Source organism: Thamnophis elegans, chromosome 4 (genome assembly GCF_009769535.1).
Source record: "Thamnophis elegans isolate rThaEle1 chromosome 4, rThaEle1.pri, whole genome shotgun sequence".
NCBI lineage: Eukaryota > Metazoa > Chordata > Lepidosauria > Squamata > Colubridae > Thamnophis > Thamnophis elegans.
The window spans coordinates 72148881-72172777 of NC_045544.1; the positions used below are offsets into that span (position 1 = coordinate 72148881).

The window sequence follows — 23897 nt, forward strand, 5'->3', positions numbered from 1 at the left end:
AAGACTTGATATACAGTAACTCTAATTAAATCATTTTATAAAACAACTTTTCATGCCTAAAACAATAGGTTATTTATTTATTTATTTATTAAACAAATTTATATGGCTGCCCAACTCACGCGCAATGACTTTCCTGAGTTCTCCTTTGAAACAACCTATCAAAGTTGTACCAGTTGCTTATTTAAATCAGTCAAAATTCTGCTCTGCCTGTGCAGATTTACGCAGTCATGGAGCGACACTAGAGAGACATTCAGATGCTAAAGCAATTGAGATGGACGTTTGACTGCACACAGAGCAGACTTTCTTCTGAACACACTCTAGTAAGCTTGCAGCTCTTTCACTCTCTGATTTACAGCTGTGAGGCTACTGACCTAACAAGTTCAAAGTGGGCAGCCTGTGAATGAACAAACAGGAACAGGGCTCTCTGCAGAAGTCATTCTGTTCACTGAGGTATAAAGGAATGATAGGTTCACAAAGAGAGTTAATCTCCTGGCTATGGTAGGAACAATCAACCAGCACAAGTACATTATATCCTCCTGTTTTATTTCATTAATACCATAGCCATTCTACATTAAAATCCAAAAACTAATGAAACTAAAGATGTTGTCTCCAGTTCATGCTATTTTAAAAATAAACTCCACTGAACCGTGGGATTTATTAATGGTGCAATCTTACTGATGATTGACTGAATATATCAACATTGCCCAACAACACTTTTCTTTGCATTTTATTATAAGAATTTCTGTGCTAAACCCCACAGAAATGGACAAACCAGTCCCATCAGCAGCAAGAATGAACAATTTCCCATTTACAATGGGAAAAACCCTAACCTCAGTTCAGCCATCTTCAAATGAATCAGACTATCTTCTATATTCAACAGCCAAACCAGCAGCATTTTTCATGGGCAGAATATAATCTCTCTTGTTGAATATTAAATTGTAATTTCTATTAATTATTAAAGTCATACGAGTTAGCTGTGGGTCTATGTCACTGTAATTAAAGCTGAACCATAAGACGAAACTCTCACACTAGTAGTTGTTTTCACCTTTAAAAACTGCACACATATACACATGCAGAGTCAATAATTTATTATTATTAATGTCTTTGACACATATGGATGAGATTATAAAAGCATGTTGAAATGCTTGCTTGTCTTGGAAAATTCTTACATTAGAAATTATAGAACAGGTTCAAAATACGGTGTTAAATAGAGATATTCACAGTAAATTGTATGATCCAAATTTAAAAGAGTTTTATTAGCTCAAAATAAACAATCACACTCAGTTCAAGAAGTTTGCATTTGTTTAATTAAAAATCTAAATCAGGGATTTAGAGATTGCTAAACTTCAGTTTCAAGCATTTCTACACATGATGGCCAATGATGTGGGATGCTAAAATCTGTAATTGTGTCTGATTATTTTAATCAGGCCGTCTGTTTGGTTTGATGTTTTGTCCATTTTTATGGATTTTCCAGTTTTGTATGCTGCCCAAAGTCCTTTGGAGTAAGGCAGCTAATAAATTCAACTAACTAACTAACTAACTAACTAACTAACTAACTAACTAACTAACTCAGAAAGATACTGACATTTCTACCCTAAATAATCAGCATTATATATTCCTTAAGAGTCTTCTGGGATTATGAAGAATCCAAGCCAAATTGCCATGATTACTCAGTAAAGTACAAAAGCATTCTATAAATCAAATATAAATGAATAAATAAGATGGGAAAGTAAGATTTCCCATAATTTTCCCCCCTTAAGTCTTGCTTTGATCTTTTTGACTTTTGAGATTGTTGGCAGATAATACTTTTTTTTTCTAGTAACACTAAAACTTTGGAATGAATTCCTGACTGAAATAAATATTACTAGCTTTCTATTATTACATAATGAACAAACCAGCTGTAATCATTTCAGAGAACTTTGAGGGCTTACTGAATTTGACAATTTTTTTTCTGATTATTTGTTTGTTGGATTTTTAGAACTGTCTGATTCTGAAAAGATTCTGGGCAGCTTACAATATTTCAAATATGTACTTTAAAAACACTGTTAAAAACATAGCTGCCCAGACAAGACAGAAATAATAACATTAAACATTTGTTCTATTACATACAGTGTTAGTCTGTCCTGTTGAAACAACTGGATAATGTATTGCAGCAAAGATGTTTAGCATCACCTTTTTATTACTTGTAGAAGTTTATAGGTTTATATTTTTCTTTTTAGTACTGCTTTTGTTACTTAGATTCCGATTCAGAGGAGGAAAATAAAGCAGCTCTTAATAAATAATTCTATCTGTTCTGAGGAAAAAATACATAATGCAAATGTTTAAAAATATTTTTGTAAAATTAGTTGCACATATTTATTAAGAACAGTTGTGAAAAAGGGAAATATATAATGGAAGCTATTTTAGGAGAAAATCCATGTTAGTTTATGCTAGTAGAAAATTAGGACTCTGGTAGTACCACAACAAAACAAAACTGGTTGTCATCTACAGCTCATAGGACAAACCACTCAAAGATATTATTAATAAGCTACAATCCATACTGGACAACAATACTGCACTTTCTTAGACACTGGATGAAAGACTCATCATGCTTGCATAGACAACCATGCAACCTGAAACAGGTTCTCACTAGCAAAAGAAATAAACAAAATAATTGTGCTAATATGAGAACCAGGCCCTGCAACAAACACAGATGTTTGCTTTGCCCCCAGAGGTTTACCAACAGCATTATCACAAACTTCAACAACTTTGCATGTAAAATTAAAAGCCTCTCCACACTCTTCCTCCAATGTGATATATGGCATCTTCAGCCAGCAATGCTCCTATGGATCCTACATTGGAATAATCAATTAATTTTTGTGCAAATGAATTAATGGACACAAAACAAATGTAAAGTAATCACAGACCATTTTAGCCTCCCAGGACACTCTATTACAGATTTTAAAGTAACTGTTTTGAAGAGAAATAAAACTTTATCAGCACATTGAGTAAAAGATGGTTCAACTAATACTCTATCAAAAGGCTATCATAGAAAATCTCAACACAAACAGTAGATTTTTAACATCTCAAAATAAAGTGACAGAAGAAAAATGAGTAAGTAGAAATGAAGGAAAATCTAAGAAAGTTGTGTTAGATTGAGTTAATGAGATCCCCAAGAGAGGGAGTTTTGAACAAAAGGAAGTGCATGAAACAGTATAAGGACAAATAAAAGCAAGGACTGCAAAAATAATCAGGCATTATGAATAGGATTTCCTTTATTTCCTTTCCTTCTTTCCTCTCTCCTCTCCTCTTCTTTCCTTTCTCTTCTCCTGTCCTGTCCTGTCCTTCCCTCCATGTCTCATTCTTGTATCAGTTTAACCACTCTATGCATTTGATGAAGTGAGCTATAATTCACAAAATCTTATGTCTTTTAATAAAATGTGTCCGAAATATTTTACTAGACTCATTCTGATAGTGAGACCTGGTTTTCATGTTCTTTTGGATAATGCTATGTATACAATAAGGGAGTCATAAAGTTCCAGGTCTGTCCAAGGAACTACCCACACTCGGGTTCATGGGGGAAGGATGTGTTACCAAGCCTAAAGGCCATGAAAGAAAGAATGGTGCTAGACCAAACACTGCCTTTTAAACACCACAGTCTTTGATATTTTTAAGGTAGCAATGTTCATAAAAATTCCCATACAGTAGATATCTTCAGCCAATGTTTATATATGTTGGTGTAGTTATGGATGTTACACTGGGGACCTCTGTGGCTTACCAAAAGCAAAATTAAATGTAAAGAAGAGAAACAGTTCTCTTGAGAGATGCTGCTGGCTGCCCAATTTTAAACATCTTTCTGCTGTAGAACATGTTTACTGAATAAGATGTTTTACACAATATTGGAAAACTATCAGCTCAAAACAGCAAAGTAAGAAACCTGAGAAATGCAGATATTTTTCTAATAAATCACATGTCACGGGGCCATCTGCTAATTGCTTGAAGATGATTGTCTGGGGCTGACGCAGGAGACCTATAGCCCTCCAGGTATTATTGAACAACTAACTCCCAGGATCCTACTCCATTGGTATGCTAGACAGAAAGCCAGAGGTTGTTCACAAAGAAAGACCCTTGGAAGGATGTAATCCAAAGGTTAGTAATTGCAGATGAATTGAAACATCAATTATAGCTGTCATTCTACCCTGTGGTCAGGAGAAAACTATTGTATTTACATAGTTGTAGAAAATGTTTAATTATTCACCTCTTTTTGTTTCATCCAGCCAGCATAACATTTTTCTTGCCTGTACAGATAAGCAAGTTGATTTAAAAAAAAAAGCACACCTATTTTCTTATCCCTAGAACATTTCCCTGACAGGATTATATTTTATTACCATTATTAGATGAGGAGGGGGTTATTCCTTTCTCTCTCTGTTTTTCTTTTCTAAGTACAGGTTTGGTCAGAAAGGGGGCACTATTAACATTAGCTCAATGACTTAAGTGTCAAAATTATATCATAGATTGTGAGCATATGCTGGGGTATGCTTTCCTGCTTCTTCATGGGTAAGACTGATGCACTGTTTATTACAGTAAGTTGATTAGGTACATCTCTTGAATATATTGACTGTTTACTACAGTTTATAATAACAAACACTGAATATTTAATGCAATATTTCTTTCGCATCTTTATTTACAGTTATGTGGAATTTATACTTTACATTTCCTCCAGAGATCAAGGCACTGTACACAATTTTTCTTCTAGTCCGTATTATCCTCTCAACAGCCCTCTAATGAAGTTAAAAAAGATTATGATAGATGCAAAATTATCATTTTTCAATAAACTCCATTCAGGTAATCTGAAGCTAAAACTCCCCAGGCCTAGTCCAATACCATAACTAATACACCATAAAGATGTAGAGTACTAGCTAATATGCTTAATTATACTGATTTATCAAATTTATACAGCTGCTCAACTCCCAATGTATTCTGTTTGTTAAAAAGCTGAAGCAGATGAGGTGTGGACAGGCAGTTCCCAAGCTAGAGAGGATTGTTATTTAAACATGGTCCACAAGACCCCAAAACAAACTGCCAAGCACCCATTACCTTGAAAGCAGCATCAAAGTTTAAAGGCTGGGGCAGAGTGAGCAATCAACTGTCATGTTAAGGCTTCATCCTTGATTGGAATACAGATACTCTACTAACCAAGATGCACCTGGGATTCTTCTGCCAATCTATTCACAATAGGTGAATTAAAAGTTAAGTGTCTTAAGGTCTGTGATTTACTTCTAAGCCAAGGTATTAAGTCTGTCACTGACAGGATGTAGAGCAACATACTATTTTAAGGCATATTCAAAATGTATATGGAAGACCTCACCCTTCTTCCATACAATTTTATTCTTTCCAAAACAAAGTGATTTTGTAAAGAGGACCATGATTGTCTGTCTATCTGTTGCTTAGGGGAATAGCTCTCTGTAAATTGAAGATAATAAAACCACATTTACTGTTTGGGGAAAAGCTGGCAAAAGAAAGATGGACTTTGAAAATGGATCGGATCAAATCCAGGGGCTTTGGAAAAATACACTGCAACTATGGTTTCCAAATTCACCCCTGTGGGAAAGTGGTGATAATTTCATTCTAAGCAGACAACCCTCTGCTCCTGGTCATGTGACCCAGAGCAGAATGTGTTCAGCCCATCCCCTGCTTCCTACTATACATGTACACACAAACATATAGTCAATGTTGGTAAAAGGATTGAAAAAACTCTGAAGCCATGCTCTACACAGGTTCCCTTTGTCCCAAAGGTGCTGTTCAAAAGGCAACCAGACTTTCTTGGTTTTTTGCCTTGAAAACATTTTGCTTCTCCTCCGTGAAAAACATCTTCCATTCTGGATGATCTGGAGGACTGAGAATCTCCATATACATTGTTCCAGTGGTGGTATTTAGCCGGTTTGATGTGGTGCTATGCAGTCCTATTTAGCCACATTTTCTAAGCCGCACACATGCATGCAAGCCACACGTGCTAGCAAAGTGCATGTGTGGAAGGCCGCAAGCATGCGCGGAAGGCGTCCATGCACATTTTCAGTGCACAGCGAACCGGTGGTAAAATTATGTGAAACCCACCTCCGCATTGTTCCCTACTTTGTTTGTATCCATCAACCTCTTTGAGACAGGAATGCAAAAATATCTAGGATAATCTGTAACACTTCCAATCCTTGTTGATGGTTCTAAATTCACAGTCCACCAATTTCCCTATGTCTTTCTACTTCTCCAAAATGCTTTCCCCTCACTTCTGATTTTGTCTTTCCTATAAGCTGCTCCTCCTTGTCTCCTCAACTAAACTATTTTATCTTACTCTATTTCCTATTCTTGTTATGCTTTGATCTTGGAACATCCTGATTTATTTGCTGCCTCTGTTGTCTCCTTAACTACCCATCCCCCCTGCTTTATTTCCCACTTTTCTTGCCAGTTTGGGGTTTTTTTCTTGGAATGAGCCATTCTTTCAAACATTCTCTTCCAAAGGAAAGCAAAAATTGCAGCATTTTTAAATCAGCAGATGAAAGCTCTGCTCTCAGCTGCTCAGAAGAGGAAATATTTCCTTTGGAGGGGTGGATTCCTCATTGCAGGAGGTATTCGAGCAATTCTTATATTCCATTGTTTTATGGAAAACAAAGCTGCAGGGTTTTAACCAGTGGTGGGTTGCAAATCCCGTTCGAACCAGTACGGTTGGAACGGGGCTGGCGGTGTCCTCATGGACATGCACATCACATGTGCACACATGTGTGCGTACATCCTAGCGCTTCCGTGATGCTCCAGTTGCTCCGCGGAACATCATGCAGGTGCTGTATGCACCATTCACCTGCGCAGAAGCCTTGAAACACCAGTAAGGAGTGCGGGCAGGCAGGTGGGCCCTCCGGAGCACCATACCGGAATGGTATCCAGTGCTCTGGGCTGGCTCCGGTACACCCGTACTGTGGCGTACCACCTGCAACCCACCACTGGTTTTAACAAAAATAGCATTACCCTTCAAAGAAATAAACTAAAATTAAAATAACCCAATATTGCAATAAAATAAATAAAAGTTCCAATATCTGTTAAAAAATGGCCACAGGTTCACTCCCTTTGCAGTTAGCCCTAACCATGCTCTGTAAAACCTGGCATGGCCCACAAACTGATGAAAGTTATGTGTTCCTGCGCTAGCTTAGCACCTCATCTGAGGTAAGTTTCCTTTTCACATTCTGAAATATCCAAACAATTAGTTATAATATCCAAATTACATCAGAGAACAAGAGAAAGAGAACATGATGTTCAGAAGGCAAGGAACAAGCCTATTCCAAATGAAATCTTGATGAGAGATTAACAAATGAAAAGTTGTGACTAGTTTTAAAAATATTGGGCACCTACAAGGTTTTTTTTAAAAAAATTCATACAGTCATATGAGACTCTGTCCTCCAAACTCTATTTAATTACTTTTATTCTTTTACCTCAATCCAGAACTCCTTCCACATTGTCCTCCCTAGGTTTTGCTCTTCAACTATAAGACTGAAGCAGAATTACAATAGAAATTTCCATTCTGTCCTGGATATTACTCTTTTCCTTAACATAGATCCCTCTTGGACATGATATAACTGTATGGAAAGGATTTAAACTAGGCATTTTTTAAAAAAAGTCTTTCATTTCCAAAATGTTTTATACAAATTAACTATTGAATTACACGCAATTAGGTATGAATTATTTACGGTATTTACTGAAGAAGATTCATACATGCAAAATCTCATCTTTCTAAAACAGGATCTCTTAAGCACTCTGCCCTTTAGAACTGATCTTTATTTCAAGAAAGGGAAGAAAATATTTTATAAGAAAACAATTATTATAGCCCTGCTTAAGCACACAAACTAATCCTTTTCTTGAACTGGTTACTTTTGTTTTACTTCAGATGCACAATTGTGTGCTCATGTTTAAGCACATACAAAGAAAGATTCAACAAATGAAAGAGATGTACACTAAATACTTTGATGAATCAGTCTCCTTACAACATCCATCTGCTCCTAAATGCTTCTCAGAAAATATACTCAGTGTCAACCTTTTGCATATTTCCACTGCCCTATCCTAAACACACTTAGGCCGCTGACAGATTAATGCTTAGTTCACTTGAGGTATACATTCTTTGGTTCTTACACATGTTCTTATAAGGAAATGGAACTCAGTAACCACTTCATCGCAAGTTTGGGCAATGTTATTGTACAGAAACAATGCCTTAACTTCACTTTGGTATCAGATGAAGGTATCGCTGTATAAAATGTAACTGTCACCGATGCTGCCATGAGTCTCTTTTGTAAATCTGATATAAACAAGGTCTGCTGAAGATTTGTCAGTGAACTACTAATGGACTAAATAAGTAAGGAAGGAGTAGGCCTGGAAATTCACAAAATAAAGGGCTTGAGGTCTACTTGAATTCCAATCAGTTGTTTTAAAAGGACAAGAACACACAAGAACACTTAAACACAGTGAGAAGTCTCAGCTCTTCTACTCAGAATGAGAACATTGTTGTTGTTTTTTAAAAAAAAGAACACTGGGACCTGTTGTTCTTCTAATTTCTGAGCCATTTTTAAGAACTGACCCAGGGAAGTTGATTTCAAGAACCCAGGGTTTACCTAGGAATATAGTCATGCATTTTTCACATTGTTTAAGATATCACTACAAAAAGATATGAATAAGTATGTCAAAGAGCATAACAACAGGGGGCTTTCTTTCAGTGGGCCTTACACCCTTCCGTAAATGCAACACTGAGCTTTTAGGGACATAATTCACTTTAATATGATATGTCAATCACACTGAGATAATTATTGGTTTTCAACATATATCAAACAAATTGAAAGTTTTTGGCTATGCAGGTGGAGAATAACAGGGCAACACTTCTGTGCTTTTGTAACCATTTATAGCAACTCTTCTCTTCTTGGTATCTGTCCAAACCTGAGAATGTTACCTAGAAGGCAGACATGCCACAGAGAGAATATGCAGACCGGTCATTCAGAATCCAGACAGGGTAGAGATAAGCACAAGGTTATGTTGGCAGGATATTATCTTCTTAAAGATATCACATGTTCTCTGTCCTAAAACGCCAATTGGGCAGCACTGCTGTGCGGTTTAAAAGTTGACTGAAAAAAGCAACTGCTTCTGGAGAAAGAGAGGCGGGCAGCCCTGGCCTTTTATAAAATGACCTAAAAATGACATCTGATTTGAAAGGCCTCAGGCTTTATGCAATGAAACCCTGGGGTAAAACAGGATGCAACCATCTTGTTCTCTATTTTAGAATTGATTTTATTGCATTAATACTTGTTTCAGTATCCTGCTATCAGAAAAGCTTATTACTATTAAGAATACAATTTCTTTCTCTACCTATTGGCAGCCAGACTTTTTAGACAAGGTGGATTCTCCAAATCTTCTAGGACCTCTCCCATTAGGCGCAAAAGCAAATGGGAAATGAAGTGATGAAAAGGCTCCTGCTATTTCATCAACAATGAACATTTCAAGAATTATTTCTCATAATTATGGCTTTGTTCACAAATGCGAGAAAGAACAAAGAGAACTCCAGAATTGAATTATGGGTAGCATGCCAATTTCCATTCACATGAGAAGCTACCATCTACTGCTGTATCATTTATTCCAGCTGACAGCAGATGACAGAGGAGTAGTTTCCTCTCCAACTGTTCTACCCAAGATTTTTTAGCTGGAGATGTCAAGGACTGAAAATGGGATTTTAAGCATATGCTTAAAACCTGGCTCTATAAAAAGATCTGTCTTCTAGGATAGTAACACATCCATTCTTCATTTAACTCACTTCAAAATTTGTTTTGGTGAATTCAAAACATGTTTTCTCATAAGAAGTATTTTTGACACATATTTTTCATTGTGTAACTTGTGAGATGAAATTCTACAGTATCTTCCCACTCTAGTCTGGTGCTCGTTCTTGCATTTAATGACTTGTACTTTTTCTCTGCAGACTATAAATAAGAAATAGAATCTGAAAATCCCAAGCAAGAAGAGTACTTTCTCTTTCATTTACTCTTAGGAACAATTTCATTTGCCTTTTATTTATTTTGCAACAGATTTAGTTGATGTGAAACATTTCCATGTGGCCAAAATGCCACTTAATACTGAATGTTTTATTCAACTATCCACAAAAGCTCCTCAGTTCCCTGTCACAATATCTAACATTTATTTAAATTAACATAAGAAATCTTACTAAGCTCTACTTTTGCATGAGCAGATAAAGGTAGTGGCTGACTTATAACTATTTGTTTAATGACCCTTTTAAATTACATGACCAGTTCTCATACATATGACCATTGCAGCATCCCCACAGTCACATGATCAAACTTCAGGTGCTTGGCAAATGTATTTTTGATGGTTGCAGCATCCCAGACTGCTGGGATTGTCATTCACAACCTTCCCAGGGAGTTTCTGACAAGCAAAGTCAATGGGGAAGCCAGATTCATTTAACAACCACACGATTCACTTAATAACTGTAGTGATTCGCCTAACAACCATGGAAAAAAGTCATAAAATGGGGCATGCCTCACTTAACAACTGCCTAGCTTAGCAATGGAAATTATGGACTAAATTGTGATTGTAAGATAAGGACGAACTGTATGGTTATCATGGCAAAGATACAGATTCAAATATGATAATTGTTTAAGAATAAGGGTTTTCCATTCTTTTCAGTAAGTTGAAAGATGTGTAAAGAGAAATCTGAGTAATAAAGGCTTGCATTGTAAATTTTATTTATATTAAACACAAATAATAAAATAAAGAAAATTATTTCAAACAAAATGAAATTTGTCTGTTTTATATTTTCCCAAGCCTTTTGCTTCTCTTTTAGGTTTGAACTGTTTATTGATTGCATTGCACAAATATCCAGTCTCTGTGCCAAATAGGACTTAATAGAAAACCACCAGCATATTGAATTGCACCTGGAAACCTATTGGTAACCCGTGCAGCCCTGTTGGAAAACAGTTTTAATTAATATATCATTTCAAGCATAGGCCTTTTCTACCATGTTTGGCATTTTAATATTCACAAATAATTCATTTCCAGCAATTCCAATAATAAGAACTAGTAACACTCACTTATTGCATTAGAATTCTTGTTGAGTTTGGAATAAACTTATATTTGGACATATGCACAGCATTTGTGGAAAAACCTTAAACCACATACAGATTTTTCCAGATTCAAGTAGCAGATGTGGTTGGCAAGCACATAAGTCTAGCCCCACATGTTTCATGTGCCCTGAATCTTATGCTGCCCTGCAAAACTGGATTGCTTATATATATATATATATATATATATATATATATATATATATATATATATATATATATATATATATATATATATATATATATATATAAATAAGATAACCCCTGGTAAGCCCCAATTATGGGAGGAAGCTAACTGCTTCCATCATCTGTCAATCGGCTCGTCACAAGAATCCATCACGACAGAAACCCAATATTTTTACTGTTGCCTTTGTTATATTTGTGTTTTTTTTTATTTGTGCTGATAAATAAATAAAGGGAGACTAGTCTCCCTTTATTTATTTATCAGCACAAATAAAAAAAACCACACACACACACACACACATATATTTGTGTGTGTGCGCACACACACACACACACACACTCAATATACCTAATCCTAATACAATTTTGTATGCACAACTTCCTAAATAAATAAAAACTGGTTTTGTATAGAGTCTCCAAATGTGTTATGTTGTATATATAATTTACTGAAATAGTGGTGTTTCAAGCCTCAAAAGAAGAAGATAAGTGCTGTGGACTTTCTTGCTATAAGTCCCAGTATGGGTGACTTTGCGTGATCAGAATCCGATCAGGTTAATTGTGTAAAACCTGTTCTTTTTTTTTATCTTCCTATGAATATAATTGAATTCTCAATAATTCCAACATGGTGCAAAACATTCGAGAGCACAACACTATTTTTTTTCTCCTTCTAGATTAAAAGAGATGTTCTACAGGCTTGGGTTGACAATGTTAGTTTGTGGGATAACAGCCAAAATACAAGAGGACCTCATAATAAACAGCTTTATAAGGAAAAAAATCTAAAAATTTTCACTACTCACAATCAGCCACTATCATTGTGGTGAGAATCAATGCAATTATTTTTCCCCCTGGATTTCTAAATTCTGCAAGGCTTCCTTTTAGTATGCTTCATGCAGGTAGAATTCTAGGCTTTGGACTACTACAAAGAACTCTTAATCTTCTGGACCAAGTTATATTGGTAATCAATTTGCCAGTGCATTGTAGTGTGAATCTACACCACAAAATCCATCATTACATTTACTTGAGTGATAGCTTAGCATGGCCTTTAAATAAATACTGAAAGCCCAGCAATGTCTGCAATGAAAACATAAGTTCAAAAACTGCACTTAGCACACTATAGTAGAAATGCACCCCACTGATCACTTAATGGAAATACTCACAGTAAATACAATCCCCGAAGTTAAAATGGTTTTAGTCCAATACTTTAAACCCCTTTAAAGGAAGTCCTACCACCTCCGATTTGTATGGATGGCTTGTTTTTCAGGTTATTCCCTGCAGGTAACAATATGAATATTTCTTTTCCCTCAGAACTGAGAAAAGGAAAATAGATAGCTGTAATGGAACTGTGGAAGCAGTCAAGCAGTAGATTGATTCAACTGGAGAAATTCAATGCAGCCCAACAGATTCCCTAGGATTTGGTATCCTGCTGCTTCAGGTGCAACTTCTTGTAATGAGAAACGGAAGACTTTTTGCAGAAGTTTGTAGTGAAGCCTTGAAGGTTAAAAAAAACACACACACCTTCAAATAACAAGACCTCAAACTGAAAATGTTTCTCCTCAGAAAATGCTTTCGCACATGGAAAGACTACAACACCCAGCTCAAGGTAGAAGAGAGGTTGAGAGCCTTTGCAAGCCAGCAACCTTCGATGAAGAAGATACAATCGTATGTGTCTCTACTGTGGGGTAACAGGACCAAGGGCAACAACTTGGCTATAATAAGTGTGACGCACAAGAAAAAAATATGGTGAAATGATTTGATAACCTTATAATTGCTTTCTGCTACAACTTTTGTACCTATATGGTATTTCTGACCAATTTCTGAATGTTATGGAAGCATAGCTGAAAAGGTATAGCAAGTAATTAAAACAGAAAGGTCATTTTTGATGAGGGAGATTAGAGAAAATTGTGGAGAAAAAGCCTATTGATAACTCTTGGCAGGATGTCTAGAGACAAGGCTTTTCCAATTGGGAGCATTCATCTTCTGCTTTGGATCCTCCAGTGGATCCTAATTATTGTCCACAGAAACAGAATGTTAACCTTGAGAGGCTTCTGTCTAGCAGAACTATCACATTATTTTCACCAATTTTGTAGAAAAGCATGGTTTACATAAAACAACAGTGAAAACAATGAAACTATGAGTTATACTTTTTATGGATGTTTAAATAATAAAGTATTTTTCAATAAAATGATTCTGAAGGCCAAAATTTTGAAATTTGGAAATTACTAACATTTTGTTTAATTGCATAATGCAGTTTTGTTGACAAATCAGACTATGTTTCATTTTTAATTATTAAGTAACTAAAGGGCAATTTTGTCATTGACCCATTGTTTGCTTTAATTAGTATCTTTAACAGGACGATCTTCTTCTGTCTAGACCACGTGTGTCAAACTCGTTGCATCATGTTGCCATCATGTGATGTTTCACGACATTTCTCCCATTCTCAGAGCTGGGTTCGGCGTGGCCTGCGTCACACATCTGGCCTGGGGGCTGCCAGTTTGACACCTCTGGTCTAGACTCTAGAGGATTAAGATTTTTATATCATTGTCCTTCATAAGTAATAAGTACCCAAAATTAAATTTAAAAGGATCCAAATAATACAGCACATTCATACATTTAAAGCAATTTTCTAGAACTTGAATATTCAATAATATCTGTAATAAAAAAAATAAAAGCATGTGACTGAGATTATTGGAAACAGAATAGCAATTAAAATTCACTTTGTGAAATGCTCCTTTATTGCAACCAAGTTCCACTGAATGGTATGAAGTGCCTGTTTTCATTGTGTAAATAGATAAGAAGAGATATAATGCCACTAGTATTTGAAGATACTATTACTGAGGCTGCCCATCATTATTTTCTTTTTTAAAAAACTGTATTTCTGTGACCCAAAGAAACATGGAGAGAAAGAATACAAAGTTAGAGATTTTCTTTGATCACCCTGCTCTTTCGCCCTTGCAGCTATAGCATCTATAACTATTCTCTGTTTCAAAGGAAGAAGCTCTCTTTTGTTCAAACTCTGAGAATCAAAATTAATTAGTGACAGGTTAAAAACATGGAGCACCAAAAGGAAAAAAAGGAGTCACCGAAGATATGATACTATTCTCTTAACAGGTACTTGGGAGGTTTTGAAAAGTAAAATGAGGGACCTAATGCAAAACATTCCAGAACTTTCCAAGGAAATGTATGTCATAAAAAGAATAACCAGCCTTCCCATTTCAGGTATGGTGGATTTTAGCCTCAGGAAAAGTTGAAATGGCATTTTTTGTCCACAAAAGATATTGTCCAGTTGGAAGGTTGGATGTGTCAATGAGAAAGAGACATCATCCCTTGTTGATCAGCTAATCTTACATCAAAGAATGATGAGTAAATGTAAACTACTCATTGTTTCCTCTCTTTATCAAAGTGGTAGTTCTTCATATCCTATCTGTATGTAAAGAGCCAGAGAAAATAGCAATTCCTTAAGACTGGTGTACATTTGCATATAAATCAATACAAGTACCTGAAGAGCTGAATGGAAGAGGGGGGAAAAACCTTACAGAGCAAAAAACCTACGATACTGTGATGATCAAGGAACTTGGGGGGCCTGGGGGGGGGTGGTGGTGGAAAGAAATTGGTTTTCTTACTCTGTATAACATAATTGTCAATAAATATAAAACAGTTTCTTTTGCCTTATGCCTGTAAAATAATTTATTCTCTGTTTTCAGAATGAAAAAGGTATCTGTACAAATTTCTTTATTATATCTGCAAAGTGGTTTCTTGCAGCTTCTATGGGAAAAACTATCACCTTCTTGTATCAACCCAACACAGAAAATATACACTGTGCCTCACCATCTTGGGTGAAAACAGACCATTGCAATAAATCACAGTAATGCTAGCTCTTACCTGTAGGGCTCCAAAGTTCGGTTACCATAATGCAGAGCTTCTTCCCAAAGGCCCAGGTTTATGCAGGCATCCATGGCAAGGTCAAGTAATTTTAGCTGATAGATGTTGGTGTCTGGGAGACGAGAGGTGTTCCTCTTCAGTAACGTCTGACAGGACAACAGAACTTGCTCCCATTCTGACATTTATTTGTGTTAAGGATTAACCCATGACAGAAGCATCAATCAAAAGGCAAAACATTAAGTTTAAACACTTCAGTTTTCTATTCTACAAAACTCTTCCATAGAAAGAGTTCCATTTTTTTTAACCAACAAAACATGAAAGCAAACTACATTGAATATGAATGGTGATCATATGAAACCACAACTAACTTTGCTATAGTTAATTTTCTTTTAAGCATTATTTTCTTAAAATTAACAACATATTTCTTGTTATCTTTTTCTAGTTTAAAACTCATCTTGTAAATGAAAAGAAATATTTTTTCAATGTAACAATTTTGACAAAAGGAATTCTTCCCTGATGAAAATTATATGCTCGGGGATGGGAGGGAAATGGAGACCACAATACATGGGGGAAGGAAAAAGGGACTCTATACGGTGCTCAGCATTATTAATCGTATCTGACAATCTTCTTTGGGATGTAGCAGAAAAGACAAAATATCTTCATTTTAATATGAATTCTTTATGAGTTTTTGCTATGATTAAATCAGCATTCATAAGATACTTAGTTGACATTGATATTCCCAATTTAACATAGTTGATACCAGTCAAGAAACTATCTGAATTTATCAATAAACATGTGACTCTGGATCGCACAATACATTGCGAATAGAGTATTTCCAAAAACATGTAATCATCACATCAAGATGGACCTGTTCCATAACTTGGATTAATGCTAATTTGGGAAATCCAGTTCTTTAGTACCTTACATATGGCCAGCTGACTGCTGACATCTGAATTTCTGGGGTGAGAATGATAGCTATTCCATAGGAAAGGAGTGGCAAAAGAGACAGCATGTGTCAAGCCAGCCTCCCTCAGCAACCAAGAAAGAAACCACTTAACTCCATTTCGCAGAATTAAGAGTACTTTTACTGGTTATGAAAAGATAGCAGCTAAGCAAAGCAAGATCTGAGGCAAAAGCGTGTGAAATCATACATATCAATATGTGACCAAACCCCCTTCCCCTGGTAACACCATCTCACAGTCCAATCTGCAAATCCCTTAGTTTAGTTTAGTTTTAGTTTTTATTGAATTTGTATGCCGCCCTATTCCCGGCTCACAATAAAAAAGGGAGGGGATACAAAAAATAAAATAAAAACAACAATTTAAAATTCTACAACAGCCATAACCTCGAATGGGGCTGGATAGTTCAACAGCCCCAGGCCTGCCGGAACAGCCAGGTCTTAACCGCTTTGTGGAAGGCCGGAAGGGTAGTAAGGGTCCGGATCTCCATGGGGAGATCGTTCCAGAGGGCCGGAGCAGCCACAGAGAAGGCCCTCCCCCGAGGAGTCGCCAGCCGACATTGGCTGGCAGATGGAATTCGGGGGAGGCCTAGTCTGTGGGATCTAATAGGTCTTTGGGAGGTAACTGGCAGGAGGCGGTCTCTCAAGTACCCAGGTCCGATACCATGTAGGGCTTTAAAAGTAACGACTAGCACCTTGAAGCATGTCCGGAGACCAATGGGCAGCCAGTGCAGCTCGTGGAGGATAGGTGTAACGTGGGTGTACCGAGGTGCACCCACAATCACTCGCGCGGCTGCGTTCTGGACAAGCTGAAGTCTCCGAATACTCTTCAAGGGCAGCTCCATGTAGAGCGTGTTAGTAGTAGTAGTCTTGACTGGACTACTGTCTTGACCTTAGGTGTCATGTGAGTTCCATCTTCAAAGAGCATTATCAGGTTGGTATGCAGGACGGTTGGCCTTGGCCACCCCAATCACTATCTCCAGCATGCGCAGTAGATGGTGAGAACAAAACTCCCGTTTTACAATCTCTCCTGTACTTAAAACTTCCCTTCCCAAATACCAGGCCTCCCCTCCCCGTTTCAATGGCAGCTGAAAGCAAATAATGAAACAGAGGCTGACAGTATGCTTTTGAGGTTTCCCATTAGATTGCATAGTTTAATATAAGGGTTCAGAGCATGCCCACGCTGACAGATCTTGTGGGACAAGCAGAAGTAATAGGAAAAAAGTAGTTCTGCAGACATAACTTAATCCTAAACCATAAGATTTTTGAGAGAAACTGATCTAAAGAAAAACAGAGAACAACATTTGATGGGACTGGAGAGAAGTGATGAAAAGCTAGGAAAAAAATCTCACAGTTATTAAAGATAGCAAAATAGTGTAGATGTCTAAACTTGATTTACAAACATTTTATACTTAAAATGGAATTAGTAGTGAAGTCTCAATAAGTTAGTATTGGATTGCAACTTAGATGGCCAAAAGATTAACTTTATTAAGTATATAGGGGTTTGTGTGTGTGTGTGTGTGTGTTCGTTCTTTTGGTTCTTCAAACTGTATTAATACTTAAATATTTAAAGTGTCTGTCATCTTGTTCTACAAGGCCAAAGCAAAGTTTCTGCTACCAAGAGCCGAGGTAGCACAGTGGTTAGAATGCAGACTAACTCTGCATTCACGATTGCAGACTAACTCTGCCCACAGCCAGGAGTTCGATCCTGGCTCCACCTTTCATCCTTCCGAGATTGGTAAAATAGGGACCCAGATTGTTGGGGGCAATATGCTGATTCTGTAAACCTCTTAGAGAATGCTGTAAAGCACAACAAAGTGGCATATAAGCCTAAATGCTATTGCTATTAATCCGAAACTTAAAGATACAGAGGCTGAGGAAAAAAATTAATGACAAAAGAGTTTTCTATAACCCAGACCACATTTTGATTTGATTTACCTTTTGCTTCTTTTCTTTTAAATATGGTTTTATTTGAAAAATACAAAATACAAAATACATATTATAGGCAGGAAGAGTATGAATTTAACAAAGACAAGAAAACAAGTTGATCGTTATAATGTCCTGATCTGAACGGAAATGTGTGAACTATGGAACAAGGATACCTTCAAGTGACTTTGGTGCTCCTACTGCATTTATAACTTCTTTGGCTTCTTTCCAAGCTTGCTCATCACCTGCCAACATGTCAGCATCCTGCTTTGATTGAAATAAAAGCAAACAAACAAACAAACAAAAGCATCTGGTTAAAAAAGAAAGAGAAACATGTAACCCTATCACGGATGTAAAATAACAGTGAATACCATAATGTTCTACTAAAACTGAAGCTGAAAGTCAGATGTTTCAAGAAAATTCTAAAAATAATTAACATCCAACATTAATAGCAAAACCGACAGTTGAGTTTCATATATTTGTATTATATGCTTACGCGCATGTGCGAGATTAAGATGGCTGCGAGGCTCCGTCAGCTCTAGGCTACCCGATGAAAAAATGCCAAAAAAAACCGCGAGTAACAGCTTTAATTCATACTATGAGAGGCTTGTTCGGGAGGCTTGAGATTCTGAGAACCCGGAAAGACCAGTCAGCGGTAGGGGTTACCTCTTTGGGGATAGCCCCGGACCGCAAAAGCTTCGGCGTTTTACATCCTGGTCTGGCCGCCCGGCAGCAAGGGGGAGAATTTCGGCCTGGAAACGGCGACGGCGTTCTTCGGCGGCTCCGGCGCTTATTTCACCTTTCGGTTTCGCCGGCCCGCGACGGGAGCGCACTACGGCCGTGGGACCATCTCCAGGACCATTCCCAAGTTATTTGGACATTGCGACCGCGGGCCACATGGTTCCTGGCGGTTCCAGCGGCCCTCGACCTGTTTTGCTTGTATCAGCTGTCCGGCGGCGAGGAGAGGAACCTCAGCTGGGTGGCAGCGGCATCGTCCTTTAGCGGCCTCATTGCCTGCCTTACTTCCCTATTCCGTCTGCCTGCAGTGGGGACGAGGAACGGGGGAGACCACCCGTGGATTTTACAGTCCTGGATGACTCCATCGGCCCTAAGGATTCCGGTGGTTCTCGGGCTGCCTCAACCATTTTGTGCTGAGGAAGCAAGTTTCATCTGGAGAACAGTAACGGCGCCCCTTGGCAATTACAACGCCTTTTCCATCTTTGTACTTTATGTATTTCTACTGGTGTGCCTTTGGGAATCCCTTGGAGTGGCTTTACCCCCAGGAGGAAAACTTTGGACCCGGGCTGCGGGTGGACAGATGATGGCAGCACTGTGTGTTCGCACTGGACCCCCGCAGGACCTTTTGACCAACAAATCTGCTAAAGAAGAGGGGGGTTACAAAATCCTCCCCCACATATTCCATCAGAACTATAACTGGTCCTTAGCCACTTTAACCCTGAACATTGAGCCAATTTTGCCATCTGAACTCGCACTTTTAAATTTAAAATTTTTAATCAACTGCGCAACTATCATATCCTCTTTCTTTTCTTTCATCTTTCTCTTCTCTCTTTGTATGGGATATGTATGAGATATGCATGAGATGAATGAATGTCCCACTTTTTATCATTATATTGTTGTAAATTTGTGTATTTTAATTCTTACGTGGGGATTGTCTGGGGGAGTGCATGGGTATGTATGATTCGGAGGACCTGCCGGGAGATGCGGGGGCCATGGGGGGGGTTGAGGGGTCCAGAGACACGGGAGAGGGTCGGGGTATTACGGTCGTAGCAGGGAGGGGCAGATACGGCGGGGACTTTAGGGCAGGCCATTACCGGGGAAGGAGGGTTCGCTACATTACAGAGATCCCTCCTTCCGGCCCTATGAGTCCCACTCCGAGACCAGATGGCGCAAGTAGTCAGGACCCTGGTCTCAGGCTGTTGTCGCTAAATGCCAGGTCTGTTGTACATAAAGCTCCTCTCGTCCGGGACTTAATTTTAGACGAGAGGGCAGACCTGGCATGTATTACTGAAACCTGGCTGGGCCCAGAGGGAGGAGTCCCCCTTGTAGAGCTGTGCCCAGAAGGATTTCAGGTGCTACACCAGCCGAGAGCCCAGGGAAGGGGTGGGGGTGTGGCCATTGTTATCCGGGAGTCGTTAGTTCCTCGTAGGGTCCCTGCTCCGGAGATTGTCGGGTGTGAGTCTCTGCTGATGAAGTTGGACCTCAAGGGTCAAGTGGGTCTGCTGTTAACGTACCTGCCTCCCAACAGCGTTGCAGCAGCCCTCCCCTCGCTCCTCGAGTCGGTAGCCGAGCTGGCAATTGAGTTCCCTAGGTTGATGGTCCTGGGGGACTTTAATTTGCCGTCGCTCGGTGAAAACTCTGATGGGGCGCAGGAGTTCATGGCTTCCATGACAGCCATGGGCTTGACCCAAGTAATTCGGGGCCCAACCCATTCAGCGGGGCACACGCTTGACCTCGTATTTCTCTCGGAGCAGTGGATTTGTGATCTTGGTCTGAGGGGGAACGACATCATACCCCTGTCGTGGTCAGACCACTGCCTACTGAGGCTCGACTTCCGGAGACCAAACCCCCACTGTAGGGAGGAGGAACCGACCAGGTCGTTCCGTCCCAGGCGACTTATGGAACCGTTAAGGTTCCAGACGGAGCTTGGGGTTATTCCTGACACTTTCGCCCACAGTCCGGTAGAGACTCTGGTTGCTGCGTGGCACTCGGCAGCATCGGAGGCCCTCGACCGGATTGCGCCACTACGGCCCCTCCGAGGCGGCGGATCCCGGAGACCTCCTTGGTTCACCGAGGAACTCCGGGAGATGAAGCGCCGGAGGAGATGCCTAGAGCACCGTTGGAGGTCCGATAAGTCCGAATCGAGCCGAGCAATGGTAACCACCTGCACCAAGGAATACACCAGGGCAATTAGGGCAGCGAAAAGATCTTACATAGCCACCTTGGTTGCGTCCGCTGAGTCCCGCCCAGCCGCCCTGTTTAGGATAACCCGCTCCCTACTGAATAAAAGGGAAGCGGGGGAACCCTTGCAGGGCAGAGCTGAGGATTATGCCCAATTCTTAGCGGACAAAATTGCTCGGTTTCGGTCGGACTTGGACTCCACCCCCGCAGTTCCAGCCGAGGCACAGGAGGATCAAGTAGAACATCTCTGGGTTGAGTTTCAGGACGTTGCCCCCGGGGATGTGGACAAGGCCATGAGGGCTGTAAGTACCTCCACCTGTGTACTGGATCCGTGTCCCTCATGGCTGGTTACTACCAGCAGTGAGGTGACACGAGGCTGGATCCAGGCGGTTGTTACCGCCTCTCTTCGGGAGGGGAACTTCCCCGCCGCACTGAAAGCGGCGGTGGTGAGACCCCTCCTGAAGAAACCATCTCTGGATCCAGCTGTTCTTAATAACTATCGCCCAGTATCCAACCTTCCCTTCCTGGGGAAGGTTGTTGAGAAGGTGGTGGCCTTCCAGCTCCAACGGTCCTTGGAGGAAGCAAACTATCTAGACCCTTTCCAGTCAGGCTTCAGACCCGGTTACAGCACAGAAACCGCTTTGGTCGCATTGACCGATGATCTCTGGAGAGCCAGAGATGGAGGACATTCCTCCATCCTGGTCCTCCTTGACCTCTCAGCGGCTTTCGATACCATCGACCATGGTATCCTTCTGCGACGACTGCGGGAGGTGGGAGTGGGAGGCACCGTCTTGCGGTGGTTCTCCTCCTACCTCTCGGACAGGTCGCAGTCGGTGTTAGTGGGGGGGGCAGAGATCGTCCCCTAGGCCCCTAACTTATGGGGTGCCTCAGGGCTCGGTCTTATCCCCCCTACTATTCAACATCTACATGAAACTGCTGGGAGAGATCATCCGCAGGCACGGGATCAGATACCATCAATATGCGGACGATACTCAATTGTATTTGTCCGCCCCGTGCCAACTCAATGAAGCGGCAGACGTGATGAACCGAGGCCTTGAAGCCGTTATGGACTGGATGAGGGTTAACAAGCTTGTACTCAACCCAGAAAAGACCGAGTGGCTGTTGTGTTTCCCTCCCAAAGATTCGATCAATATTCCATCACTCAGGCTGGGGGGTCAAATTTTATACCCCTCAGAGAGGGTTCGCAACTTGGGAGTCCTCCTAGATCCACAGCTATCGTTTGACCACCACTTGACGGCTGTGACCAGGGGGGCTTTCGCCCAGGTTCGCCTGGTGCGCCAGTTGCGACCCTACCTGAATCGGGAGGCTCTCACAACAGTCACCCGGGCCCTTGTGACCTCTAGGCTGGAATACTGCAATGTGCTCTACATGGGGCTGCCCTTGAAGAGCATCCGGCGACTTCAGCTAGTACAGAACGCGGCCGCGCGAGTGATTGTGGGTGCACCTCGGTTCACCCACATAACACCTATCCTCCGCGAGCTGCGCTGGCTACCTGTCGATCTCCGGATGCGCTTCAAGGTGCTACTAGTCACCCATAAAGCCCTACATGGTAGTGGATCTGGATACTTGAGAGACCGCCTTCTGCCAATTACCTCCCTGCGACCAATAAGATCACATAGATTAGGCCTCCTCCGTATTCCATCGGCCAGCCAGTGTCGGCTGGCAACTACAAGGAGGAGGGCCTTCTCAGTAGTAGCCCCGACCCTTTGGAACGAGCTCCCCGTGGAGATTCGTACCCTCTCCACCGTCCAGGCCTTCCGCACAGCCCTTAAGAACTGGCTAGCCCGTCAGGCCTGGGGACAAGGATAGTTGCCCCTCCCGAATGATGAATGTATGTTGCTGACTATTTTACCATATGTTTTCTTTGTCAATGTTTGTTTTCCCCTCCCCTGATTTTGTGTGAGCCGCCCTGAGTCCCCTCAGGGAAAAGGGCGGCATACAAATATTAATAAAATCTCAAATCTCAAAAAATAATAAGGAAAGCATCAATAAATGAGCCAAAAATACAATAGTCTCATTTAGAAGAGTTTATAAGCTACATTTTGGGAGGTAAAAAAAGGAAACAAACAGAAGTAAAGGAAACAGAAAAGAATATGGTAAAATGGGATGAAGCTGAGAAAAGGAATAATATGTATTTCATCTTTCCAATGTTTTCCCATTGGCATGGAAGAAGCAGGGTTTTGAGAAGAGTTTTAGATGAATAGGAGTGCTCAAGGAAAAATGAGCAGTCATGGGACTGAAGAATTGGCAGACTACACTGAGATAATCTACTTGAGTAGGAGAAGCTATGAGAGACTTAAAGAAAGACAAAGATGATGCTTCAGATATTGAAATATCATGGATACGCTATAGACAATGCACCCCAACTAATGTATACTAATGTATTGTTCTATATTGTGCATAACGTCTCTGAAACACCATTACTCACTATCAAGAGAGGCAACCGGTTTAAAAAAAAATCTTACTAAAACCAAAGGAGAAAGTTCTTTGACAAAGCTCAGCTTTGTCTGCTTTAACAGGGATTTTTAAGTTGCTCCGCTTGTCAGCAGAAAATAATAATCCATGAATGATGATCATGTGAGGTTTACAGCAGATAAAATTCTAAAAAAACATATTCTCTGCCAGTACCATAATTTAAACAAAGGAGCTTAGGGATGGCAAACCAATTTTCATATCAATTATCATCCCAAGAGCACAAAAGTTAAGAGGTTTTAATCTGCATTTTCCACACAGTGAAGTTAATTATTGTGCATTCCAAAAAGGAGGAAATATACACCCGGAGCTCATATTAATTCCATGTGTAGCTTTAGTGCTGCCTACTATAGAGGTTTAAATGGAAGGAAAATAGGTGAACTCTTATACTATCTTAACAGTTTATTACA

The 23897-nt window shown here is 39.9% G+C and overlaps 1 protein-coding gene across 2 annotated transcripts in view; it reads right to left on the reverse strand.

The window, feature by feature from the left end:
- Window positions 1-23897, reverse strand: part of SMYD3 (SET and MYND domain containing 3) — a 341929-nt gene that overhangs the window by 17813 nt on the left and 300219 nt on the right. The window contains exons 9-10 of one of the 2 annotated variants that reach the window (XM_032217105.1): window positions 18252-18339; window positions 15192-15366 (exon numbers count right to left, since the gene is read on the reverse strand). In XM_032217105.1, the coding sequence (XP_032072996.1) occupies window positions 15192-15366; window positions 18252-18339 (263 nt within the window). Of the gene's footprint in view, window positions 1-15191; window positions 15367-18251; window positions 18343-23897 lie in introns of both variants that reach the window. The other variant, XM_032217104.1, reaches the window with a different exon arrangement.